Source organism: Centropristis striata, chromosome 19 (assembly GCF_030273125.1).
Source record: "Centropristis striata isolate RG_2023a ecotype Rhode Island chromosome 19, C.striata_1.0, whole genome shotgun sequence".
Taxonomy (NCBI): Eukaryota; Metazoa; Chordata; class Actinopteri; order Perciformes; family Serranidae; genus Centropristis; species Centropristis striata.
Genome location: NC_081535.1, coordinates 27,620,611 through 27,633,628, shown reverse-complemented (window position 1 = coordinate 27,633,628; position 13,018 = coordinate 27,620,611). Strand labels below are relative to the sequence as shown.

At 41.8% G+C, this 13,018-nt stretch overlaps 1 protein-coding gene across 1 annotated transcript in view; it reads right to left on the bottom strand.

The window, feature by feature from the left end:
• Positions 1-7,339, bottom strand: part of pum3 (pumilio RNA-binding family member 3) — a 21,349-nt gene extending 14,010 nt beyond the window's left edge. The window contains exons 1-5 of the mRNA XM_059358038.1: positions 7,053-7,339; positions 3,792-3,892; positions 3,494-3,709; positions 2,501-2,681; positions 1,338-1,413 (exon numbers count right to left, since the gene is read on the bottom strand). Coding sequence (XP_059214021.1) covers positions 1,338-1,413; positions 2,501-2,681; positions 3,494-3,709; positions 3,792-3,858 — 540 coding nt within the window. The 5' untranslated portion in view covers positions 3,859-3,892; positions 7,053-7,339. The remainder of the gene's footprint in view (positions 1-1,337; positions 1,414-2,500; positions 2,682-3,493; positions 3,710-3,791; positions 3,893-7,052) is intronic.
• Positions 7,340-13,018: the final 5,679 nt, after the last annotated feature.

The window sequence follows — 13,018 nt, the reverse complement described above, 5'->3', positions numbered from 1 at the left end:
CTAACTTTTTTTTTTTTTTTTTTAATTTCGCCCGTGGCATCAATTCTCAGTTAAAAGCATGTTGTAATGCTTGAGAGCTGCATTTGACTTTAGTGCAAGCCACCATCACTCACAGCCACCACAGTTAATGCACAAATGAATGCAAATCAAACGTCTGCTTAGCTGGTGTAGAAGTCAAGTTTCTGCGAATCATCATATCAGTATTAATAATGATCAGAGGGAGATCCATGGTGCATTGATAGCGTTCATATTGAAACTGACTTTGCAAAGTAACAGGTTACAAGGTGAAAGAAAAGAGATGGAATTCATCAGAAATAATTTAAAATTAACTTTATAAATGAGCCTTTGACATTTTCAAGAAGGCCGTGTAGGCTGCAAAAATAATGACATAAACCAGTGAATCTGACCAACAACCTAAAAACAATGTTACTCGTCTCTTAACTTCTATTAGCATAACATATTCAGGCTACTTCTGCATGAGGTGCACATAATCTTAATTCATAAATAGCGGTTCGTGTGTGCATGTTTTTTATGGGTACGCATATTCTATAACACTGGTGGAATGCAACTTAGTACATTTACTCAAGTACTGGAGTTAAGTAAAGTACAAGTACCTCAAAATTGTACTTGAGTATTACCATGTTATGTAACTTTATACTTCTACTTCACTACATTTTGAGGCAAATATTGTACTTTTTACTCAATCACATTTAGTTGACAGCTTTAGTTACTTTTCAGGCCGAGATTTAACATAAAAACATAATCAAATCAGAGTGATTACGCATGTTTATAAGTTAAGCCACAAAAAGTATATTAAATTGTTAAAATGAGCCCTACCTTGACAGCAGTAAAATGCTGCTTACATAAATGCATCAATAATAGTAATCTAATAATATATTTAGAATACATAAAACAATCTGATTTTGTCCATTCTGCATTGCAAATACTTTTAGTTTTGATACTTTAAGTACATTTTGATGCTGATACTTTTGTTCTTTTACTTTGGTTAGTTTTCATTTCAGGACTTTTACTTGTACTGGAGTCATTTCACAGTGTGGTATTAGTACTTTTACTGAACTAAAGGATCTGAAAACTTCTTCCACCACTGTTCTATACAACCCAGAGGAGAGGAGCACGTCAGCACGTCAATCTCACACTCTTCTTTGCATAGTCAGTGGACAAACTGGATTCATTTTACTCATTCACATGTAATGTGCATTACATTTGCATAACTTTTCTATTTTGGGGAGAATGCCACCTCACAGTATGACAGGTGCATGTGACTGTATATTCCAACAGCTGCAGTAAGCAGGTAAGAGGGTCAGAGTGAGACTCACCTGTTTGATCTTCCCGTTGATCAGATCGTGAAGGTCCTTCATCAGTTTGTTCTTCAAGTCGTTGTCGCAGTTCTTCCTAGACACACACACACGCACACGCACACACACACACACACACACACACGTCAGTGAGCAGCCCAGTGTTAGCCCTGCATCCACCACAAATGTGCTTGCACACGTAGGATAAGGGCTGAGCGATATATCGGTATAAAATATATCGATATATTTTAAAATGTGATATGGAATTAGACCATATCGCATATATCTATATAGTTAATTTCTTTCTTTCTTCATATATAAACGCTGCCCTTACTAGGGTTTGTCATATTTAGTTATTTTGTAATGTTTGTTATTCTTTTCTCATATAAATATATTTATTTCAGAAAGAGATTGATCTATTTTATTTCATAGGATATTTTTATTTCAGATTTTTTTAATTTAAATGTGCCTTTTATGGAGCTTTTATTTTAAAAAAAGGTACTCCTGTTACACAGTATTTATATTCACTTAAATAAACAGTTTCAATAAAACTACTTGTGACATGTCATATTTGGCTTTGACTGAACATTTGCTCTCACTTCGCTATAAAAATATCAGGATATATATCATATATCGTTATCCAGCCTAAATATATTGGGATATGACTTTTGGTCCATATCGCCCAGCCCTACGTAGGATTGGCCAATACATTGTGTTGCAGCAAAAATGTACTTTTTGGGACGTCTGTGTTAGTTTGCTGTTACTTCTGTTAGAAGGGCTTGTCAAATTCACTGCACGGCCAAAAGAACAAGTCCCCACCTGGATTTAAGAAAGCAAATAGGTAAGAGCCTTCTATTGGATAATAACTGCAGTCATTAATATGTTTCCGCTGATTATTTAAGTTATTTAACCCTCACTGACTCACTTCTTAACCCTCTTCTTAGGTTGCGGGTCGAATTGACCTATTTCAATCCCCCCCAAAAAAGGTAAAAGTATCTTTTCATAAAACAAAAAAATTGTTTTTAAAGTAAAATAAAATAAAAATGTAATTAAAACCATTATATTTTATATGTAGGTCTACAAAAAATGTCTATTGGTATTTATCAAACATAGTAAAAATCATTTATTTTATAAGTGGCTACATTTTTAGCAGAACGTGATCAGTCTTCCACTTGTGTGTTTACCTCCTGAGGTCTCCCCACACTTTTTTGCACTGGCAGATGATCTGGAACATGTCCTTCCTCTCCGCCTCCTGCCGGCTCTTCTTCAGGTCCTTCTTCCTCTGCTGCCTGTTCTTCTTCAGCTCCTCCTCAGACAGCTCCTTCGGCTTAAACTCGCCTTTCTTCATCCTCTTAGCTGCAGGACCTGATCGCACACACACGCACACACACACAGAGAAAATGTTGTACATTTTAAAGTTAAATGCATCAATCTTGTGTACTTTGAGAGCAAAATTAAAGAGTTAAATCAAAAACAAAGACATTTTCAAATATATCACCATTATCATATCAAGACCAGGTAATTACTGGGAAACACTGTGTAATGCTACAGGCCAGTGGTGGAATGTAACTAAGTACATTTACTCAAGTACTGTACTGCCCTACAAGTCTAACTGCAGTAACTAGGCAAAGGGTAAAACTGAGAAAAACAGCTTTAAAATTTTTTAACGTTTTTTAACTGACCAAATGGGTTAAACACAAGCATTTATATGACGATGACGTAATTTTTATGCTCAAAAATCATGATGATTTATTTGACCTTTGACCCCAAAAATGTAGCTACTGCACCCTGGTTTTGCTGTAAAAGGTTCTAATGTTAATGCAAAAACAGAGTGCAGTAACTACAATGTTGCTTTCTTCCACCTCTGCTAAAGGCATGTTTGAGGTGTGTTATATTGCTGTTTTGGATGTGTGTTAAGCTTGTATTCTGAAATCTGAAACCAAATCAATGCTCATGTTGATAATAATATACCATTTTAATGTTTGTAAAGTGTGTACAGTATTTCAAGCTGTTTTTGAGTTACATTTATATATTTATATATCCCTGCAACCTGAACTAGTGAGCTGTGTTGTCCCGTTATTTGCTTGCTGAGGCCTCATTATGAAGTGCAAATGTAAGCTGACAGGTTCTGCCACGAAAAAAAAAAAAAAAAAAGTATCATGCACATGTTTTCTCACCTCCACCATCTTCTTCATTGTTTTTTCCTTTAAAAGGCATTTTCCTCTTCTGCGGCCCCTTCCCGCCTTTGGAAAAGGCGAATTTATGTTCTCTCTTGCCGCCGTCTCCTCCCTTCCCCGGTCTGCCCTTCCTCTCGGAGTTGTTGTACGGTTTGAAAGGCTTTTTACCACCCGGCTTACCGCCTGGTTTTCCACCAAGTTTGGTCCCCATGGAGTCTGGACAGAGTGAGACATGCCGATTATAAACCTGGCTGAAAATGATGGTGTACATGGCTGGTTTATGATAACTACAGTTTACCTTTTCCTTTCTGTGTCAGCTTCTTTCCACCTTTAGGAGAAAAGGGTTTTTTGGATTTAGCCTCCATCCTAACCCGAGAGAAACAGAGACGAGGACAACAGCTGAAAGAGAGACATACAAGGAATCACAAATCTGGGATCCAGAAATATTGCACAGCACAATGTCCAATAGGAGTGAGCCATATAGTATCATTCATGATTATACCGGTATACCGTATTTCCTCAATTTAAAGCCGGGCCCCTATTAATGACCGGCCTCATTTAGTAACCGGGTGTAAAAACAATTTTTAGTAAATAAAAGCCGGCCTCTTTTATAAGCCGGGTGTCTTACCGGTGTTATGTCAAAGTCTGTTCCCCCGTCGATATGTGTCCCCCTTACCTTAACCTGCACCAACCTGACCCCTGACCCCAACCAGTCCTCCTTTAAGTTGTTAACATGAGCCCAAGTTTACCTTAACCCCAAACAGTTCTCTCTACAAGGCCCAACCTTAAACTTAAATCCTAACTCCAACCGCGGAGGTGATGCTACGGAGAACACCATTCAGGAAACATCATTTGACGGGGTAACAGATTTCAACACAACACCTGTATTTTGAAGTTTGGCTACACAAGTTAGTACTGTAGGTAAATATGGTTGTTTCTCCCGCAGTCCTAGTCATTCTCTGTAAAGTCGAGCCGTTTACGCACGTTCTTCTGGGCTTTTTAGTAGTTTAGACATTTTAAATCCTGCTTAAAATGAACATTCAGCGTGCTGTTCATTGTTTGTTTACATCCGAGTACTTCCAATATGGCTGACATCCGGGTAACTGGCTACAATGCGCTGTGTAAAACACTTCAAAGTGCCGGTCAAAGCTGCTCTGGTTTTCTTTTTTTTTAAATAAAAGCCTCCTTCAAATAATAGCCTGCCCCTATTATTAGCCGGGTCCCAAACTGATTTTTTATTAATAGAAACCCCGGCTACTACTACTATACGCTCATGTGCTGCGCTAACGTCACATTTAAAGCTCATGAAAGTATATCTACACTATTCATAATATAAAGTTATTTTGCATTGTGGTGCCGTTGCTCAGAAGAAAATAAGACGCCTTAAATAAAACATACAAGACCCTTTATTCTCCTTTACAGTATTTCATTAAAATATATGCAATGATAAAATCAGTGTATATGATGGAATAGTGGCATTAGAGTCTGTGTCTCTCCTAGTGGAAAGCCCTGTTGACTGTGAAAAATGTTATGTGAGGTGTTTGATCTCATTTAGCTCTCAAAGTGCACGATGCATTTTACTTGAAAATTTACAAAATTTTCTACCCTGGGGGACTGGACCCCATAGATGGTTATTTTTAATATTTGCCAATACTCAACAGTCAAGAGTACATTTTTTTTGGATTTGGCAACTGTTGAGATTTGCAATTTACACTACATTTAAGATTTTTGATTGATTTTTATTTTGTTGTATGTTTTTTATTTATTTATACAGACAAAAAAATATATTTTTCATTATTTTGTAATATTGTCAAGAATATCGTTATCGCAAAAATACCCTGAAATATTGTGATATCATAAATCTTTCAGGGCCATATTGCCCAGCCCTAAATTGTCCAACATATTTCATATTTCAGGCCTATGTGGTGACTCAGGCTGAACAGCTGAAGTTGTCTGCAGAAATAAAACAATACAATATGATACATTTCAAGATCTTGTATCATTATTCGATAAGTAAATAATTTGGACCTAGTTGCAGGAAAGTTTGATTTAATGTTAAGCTGATTTATATAAAAGTGGACTCTTCCTAACAGTTAAATGCAGAAAAGCAACTCTAAATATTACCAGTTAAGTTCAGCTTTGAGATAAAAATTTGTTTGAGCTTCTGAAAAAATTCATAAAATATCTATTTTTGAAATAAGAATTCATATAATTTAATTTAATATATAATTCACGTATATAATATAATACAATATACAGTCATGGAAAAAAATATTACACCACCCTTTATCTTAAATTTCTTGTTCAGTTTAATGCCCGGTACAACTAAAGTACATTAGTTTGGACAAATTTAATGATAATAACAAAAATAGCTGATAAGAGTTTAATTTAAGAGCTGATATCTAGATATTTTCCATGGTTTTCTTAATAATGATTTTGGTAATTATTATCAGCTCTTAAGGTTCAAAAATTCACTACCGCTTGGTGAAAAGAAAAGGAACAAAAAGTATAAAATCACCAATAACAATATCTCTATTTGTCCATAAGAACTACAGAAGTGTGGACAAACAACTGGCATAATGGCTTTAAAATCATCACTGCTGGCATGGACATATACAGTCATCGAAAAAAATATTAGATCACCCTTGTTTTCTTCAATTTCTTGTTTATTTTAATGCCTGGTACCACTAAAGGTATATTTGTTTGTTTAAAACTATGATAAGCAATAACCTTTCACTGCAACTGTTTTCTGTGCTGTTTTGAGTTTAATTTAAGAGCTGATAAAGACATTTTTCATCTTTTTTTAAATTATTTTTGGTTATAAATCAAGAACACCTTGGAAAATGTCTAGATATCAGCTCTTAAACTAAACTCTTATGAGCTATATTTGTTGTTATCATTACATTTGTCCAAACAATGTCCTGTAGTTGTACCAGACATTAAAATGAACAAGAAATTGAATAAAAGGGGTGGTCTAATACATTTTTCAATGACTGAATGTCTAAAAAATATCACATAAAATCAGACTTTCAATGCTTATGGTGGCCTACTCCCAAGAATAGCTCGTTTATGTTAATGGAGATTTTAGTACTACACCCTTAAATATTGTGCTTATTGCTAATTTTATGATTTAGATGAAAATCAGGTTGTAGCTGCAGTAACTATTGGATAGAAAACAATGCTCCTCTGATGACTTATTGACACAGGAACAACCAATCTGTGAATATCTTTATAACTTTACCGAACACAAAAAGTTGACTTTATTCTAGTCATTTCGACGTATTTGTCTAACTGCATAATGAAAAAACAAGTATGCACATTTATTTTAGTGTGATTGGTTTTAAATTGAGGGGTCGCTACTTTCCCTTGGACGCTGAAGGGTTTTTTGGTACTTTTAGTAGCTAGTTAGTTAACCTTAGCTAGTAGCATAACGTCAAAACACTGGATGTCAACAATTACAATTATACTGTCGATAACGCCACACGCTTCGCTGCTTTTACCATAACGTTTTTAGACGAAATATAACAAGATAAACGACATTTTTACTGGTGTAACTTACATTTCAGATGCACACACGCTGCTTCAGCTCAGTCCCATGTGTTCTGTGACCAACACGGTTTACGGCACAAAACGTCCAAGCAAATTCAACCCTCGCTGCCGTAAAAACGTAGGTTTGTTGCGACAACTGTTTATCGCCGAAAATGAAGTACAAAATGAATCCGTTGCCGTTTATAAATCATCACATTAAAAAATGTTTGATCGGCTCAGTCTATGGACTCAGTAGTCGTACAGTTTAGTTATTCATCTGTCTGCTGACAGTCCATGCGTCTCCACGCTTGTTTACGTGTGGCATTTAAAGAGAGAGACGTCGTTTCTATGGTTACAGTCATACGCGATGATAAGTTTACTGTGTTGAATCACATCGAGTTTATATCATAGGTTTATATATCATATACGACGGAGTATTAGGGCCACATTTAGAAAAAAATATATATATTTAATTACAAGATTAATGTATGTAAGTATTTAATTAATTACGAGAATATATTCAAATATATATATACATATATTATACGACAGAGTATTAAGGCCACATTTTGAAAAATATATGTATATTTAATTACGAGATTAATGTCGTAAATATTTAATTAATAACGAGAATAAACTCGAATATATGTATATATATATATACATATATATATTGGCCTATTATATATATATTATTGGCCTATTATATTATATTACATTATAGGCTTATTATATTATATTATATTATATTATATTATATTATATTATATTATATGTTCTAAATTCCCTTTCTGACCAGAAAATACACCCTATTAATCTGTTTATTTGATTATGTTAATATTGTTGATTTAAACGGGTTAATAATTATATTTAGGCACTTTTTAGTTCAGTCTGTTTGAGTCGGGCAGTTTACAGGGCAGCTATTTTTACGTTCGGGGTCCTTGGAATCAGCATGTGTTGAATAAGTGTGTGTATTGACCTGCTGCTGAAAAAGTTTGAGATAAAGAGGTTAAAGTAAAAACGGTGTCCTTATTCCCTGACCGGAGTACGCTCACGGGTGAAGAGTCCCAGCACAACATTTTCCCCCTATAGTTCGGTAATATTGGTCCTTCGAGCCGGATTTCCTCACTCGCGACGGAGAAATGGACACACCGATAACAACGGCCGCGGAGAGCGGCGCGCTCGGAGCAAGAGAGCGACAGCTTCCAACTCGCCTAGAAAGCTATCAGGTTAGCCTGCCACAGTCCCTCATTCCTCACGGTGCCTGCGCAAAAGACCAAAGAGAGAGCGTCGGCGCACAGCAGCTGCAGTCAGTCAGCCTACAGACCGAGTCTGTGAGCGTAGCGGACCAGCCGCACGGAGCGCACGCTATCCCAGAGCGTCTCTTATCGCCGCGAGCGGCCGACAAGGTGAGCGAGTGGAACATGACGATGCATAGTAGAGACTTTCCCAGCCAGCTAACAGGCCATATGAGCCAACCATCAGTGGCACCTGAGGAGCGGAGCTATCAAAGCAGCCAGGCTTCTCCTGTCCTCCAGCCACCAGTCAATCTCAATACAAGCATCCCACCATATCAGACACCCTGGTTAAGCTGTAGAGTAGTTCACAGCACCCCTCTGCCACAGCCATCCAACCTTCAGCTTGGATCAGCTAGACTGCTTCAGCATGAGCCACAACTGTCTACACTGCCACATACCACTTCTACAGCTTTAAAGCTTCAAGCAGCAATGACTCCCACATCAGGTAGTAGACTGGAGAGCTACACAATGACACAGTCTCTACCATCAACTGTGACATCTGCATGGGCACCGCCTCCCCCCACTACTTTGAATGTGTCCATGCTGCAGCCTACTCCTCAAGTATCACAAGCAGTGAGTTATACAAGTACACAGATACCAGCGACATCTGGCTACCAGTCTAACCAGCCTCCTATACTGATGGTTAGCAATGTACAAGACAGAGCCCCTCCAGCTGCACAGCTGCAATACCTATCCATGCAGACAACACCAGCCAATCCAGCATCAACGCAGCGATACACCCCATTCATTTCTGCAGCACCGGTGCAGCAACACACTCCACTCATGTCTGCCCAGCCAGTGTATCAAACCCCCCAGATAGCAACAGCTCTGTATTCGGCACCACCGTTACCTGTTGCAACTCTCACTCAGTCAGTTATCAATCCATCGCCCTACAGCCCTGCTATTCCCCCAGGGACCATATATCAGCCTCCATCAACAATCTCTACACAGCTGATACACCAGGTGCCAGCGTCACCACAGAACCACCATCTGCAACTCTACCAGCCTCTGTCTTCCGCTTCAACTCAGCCAGCCTATCAACTGGTGTCTCCCCCTTCAACTCAGCCAGCCTATCAACTGGTGTCTCCCCCTGCTGGTTTCACCCTGCAACAGCCAGTGTCAGCTCAGGTTCAGTACAGCCCCCAGTCTCAGTACACACCACTGCAGGTACCATACACCGTCCAGTCCCCCAGACAGCCAGTTCCAGTCCCTGAACTGCCTAAGTTGGTACATGACAGTGAGAGAGAGTTCGCTGACTTAAAAATGGCACTGGACCACCTGCTCAATCCGCACACTGAACTTTCTGAACATTACAAATACCGGGTGCTTATGGAACACTTAGTTCTGGACGAAGCCAAGCTAATAGCTCAGTCATGCAGACATTATGTACAACCCTACACCGCCGCCATGCAGGCTTTGCAGAGACAGTACGGGCAGCCGCATCAGTTGGCACAAAGCGAGATTGCAGCCATGCTGAACTCCCCTGACCTCAAATCAGGAGACCCCAAAGCCTTCCAGAGCTTCGCCCTCAACGTTGATTTGCTGGTGGGAATGTTAACCTCATTGGAAGGGCCAAATGGGATGGAAGTGATGTCTACTGGCCATGTTGACCGGCTACTTAGCAAACTCCCTAGACACATGAGAGACAACTTTGTGGAGCATCTGCAGATTCAAGGGCGCCTCAGCACCAGCAGCTTAAATCCATACAACCTCAGAGACCTTGCAGAGTGGCTCAAGGTGAAGGCAGAAGCTCAGAGACTGTCTGCAAAGATGGCACAGCGCCATCAAGCTGAAGGAGCACAGCCGGCCAAAAGAGACAGACCTGTCCCTACTCCTCGGCCTCGGACCCAGCCTGTCTCTGTGTATCACGGTGCAGACCAGTCCATATCAGCTGACATGCCTCGGCCAGCAGCTAAGCAACAACGGTTTAAAAGAATGTGTCTCTTCTGCAAGAGTACAGAGCACTACTTGTCACAGTGTCCAGACATTATTCAACGTTCAACACAGCAAATTGAGAAGTGGATAGCAGAGGGCAAGCGCTGTCGCAACTGTGGCCGTACTAACCACGAACAAGAGAACTGCACTTTAAAGAAACCATGCGGTGAGTGTCAGGAGATCCACCTGAGAGTGCTGCACGATGTCACCAGGCCAGGGCCCCGTGTCTACCTCATCACTCCCAAAGACTGCACCTCAGCGGCTCACTCTGTGCGAGGAGGGAAAGTATATCTCAAGGTGGTGCCTATCATCATCAGGCATGGGACCAAATCACTGCAGACTTATGCAATCCTTGATGACGGGGCTGAACGCACCATAATACTTCCAGCTGCAGTTCGAGACCTGGGGCTCGGAGGCAGAGCGGAGTCCCTCACCCTGCGGACTGTTCGTCAGGATGTTGTTCACCTCACTGGAGCATCAGTTGACTTTCATGTAGCTTCTCCAGCATCACCATCAAAACAGCATTTGGTTGAGCGGGCCTACACAGCAGACCAACTTACCCTGACAGAACAATCCTATCCAATAGCAGCACTCCAGAGACGTTACCGCCACCTGAGAGGGTTACAACTGCAGAGCTTCAGTAAGGTGCAACCACTGCTGCTCATCGGTGCAGATTACACTCACCTGATCACTGCCACAGAACCTGTGAGGTTTGGCCCAAAGGGAGGACCTGTAGCCATCCGCACAGCACTTGGCTGGACGCTCCAGGGTCCAGATGGTTCACAGTCCCCCGCTGCATCATGCTACTACACCGCCTTCAAGCCAACACCAGATGACATCTACCAACATGTCGAACGCCTCTGGCAGCTTGATGTGCTTCCATTCCGTAGTGAGCGGTTAACAGTGCGCTCCCGCCTGGACCAGGAAGCGGTTGGCGTCCTGGAAGCACGCACTACGAGAGTGAAAGTTGGTAACACACTTCGCTATGCTACACCTCTGCTCCGGGTAAAGGGTGCGCCACCATTGAAAGCAGATGTTGAAGCAGTGATGCCAAAGCTACGCAGCACAGAGAGACGACTACTTAAAGATCCTGTCAAAGCTAAAATATATGAAGCAGAGATCCAGAAGCTTATAGATGGTGGGTGTGTCACAAAGCTCCAGGAGGGAGAGAGAAACAGCTCCAGTGAGTCATGGTTCATTCCTCATCACCTCGTCCATCACAATGGCAAACATCGCCTGGTCTTTGACTGCTCCTTTAATTATGGTGGTCTCTCCCTCAATGAGCAGCTGCTCCCAGGTCCAACCCTCGGACCATCTCTCATTGGGGTCCTCCTGCGGTTCCGCCAGCACGCTGTCGCCATCAGTGGAGACATCCGAGCCATGTTCCACCAGGTTCGGCTTCTACCTGAGGACCGGCCGTTGCTGAGATTTGTTTGGAGAAACCGACAAAGGGAGAAGCAGCCTGACGTCTACCAGTGGCAAGTTTTGCCATTTGGTACCACGAGCAGCCCGTGTTGTGCAACGTTTGCTCTGCAAAAACATGTCAAAGAAAGTGCTGCAGGAAATGAAGATGTACTGCAGTCTGTCGAACAGTCTTTCTACGTTGACAATTGCCTTCAGAGCCTGTCAACAACTGAGTCCGCCAAGCTCCTAGTGGACAAGATGCGACAGTGTCTGGCCTCGGGAGGATTCGAGATTCGACAGTGGGCAAGTAACTTCTCATGTGTTGTCTCCCATTTGCCTTCCAGTGCCAGATCTGAAAGTACGGAGCTGTGGTTGGCTGAGAAGAGTAGCGATCCACAGGAGCCAGCCCTTGGTCTGCAGTGGTCTTGTCCATCTGATTGCCTCGGTTACAAGCCGAAACCTCCAGAGAGTGAGACTCCTACTATGCGATACATATATAGGGTGCTCGCCCGCCAGTACGATCCGCTTGGGATCATTATCCCATACACTACACGGGCCAAGATCCTTGTCCAGAGATTGTGGGCAAAGAAGAGGAGCTGGGACGACCCGAACCTCCCACCTGACATCCTCCAGGCATGGTCCAGCTGGGAGAGAGAACTCCCAGAGCTGGCCAACATCTCCATCCCTCGAACCTATGCACCACTGGAGCTTGCTACTGACACCACCGAGTACACTCTCCACGTCTTCTGTGACTCCTCTGAGCAAGCATACGGTTCAGTGGCGTACCTCACCACAAGAGGTGATGATACCGTCCACGTCTCATTCGTCATGGCAAGGTCGAGGGTGGCCCCAAAACGCCAGCAATCAATGCCACGATTGGAGCTCTGTGCAGCGTTGACAGGAGCCCAGCTGTCCTCCCTCATTCACAGAGAGCTCACCTTGTGTATTGCCCAGACCTTCTTATGGACTGACTCCACCACAGTTCTCACCTGGCTGACATCTGAGTCGTGTAGGTTCAAGGTCTTCGTGGGAACCCGTGTTTCTGAGATCCAGGAATTGACTGCCTCACACACTTGGAGGTATGTGGATACAGCTAACAATCCAGCCGACGATCTCACACGTGGCAAGACGCTAGCTGAGCTGGCAGCACCAAGCCGTTGGATCCAGGGACCAGCCTTCCTTCGCCATCCACCAGATGAATGGCCATCACGTCCTGACAGCACAGAGCCAGAAAATAGTGGTGAGTTAAAACAGAATGTGTTTTGTGCTCTCACACAGACAAGCTCACCACTCAACATCCCAGACATCACCAAGTTCAGCAGCTGGAGAGAGCTGGTCAAGGCTACTCAGCAGTCTCTTC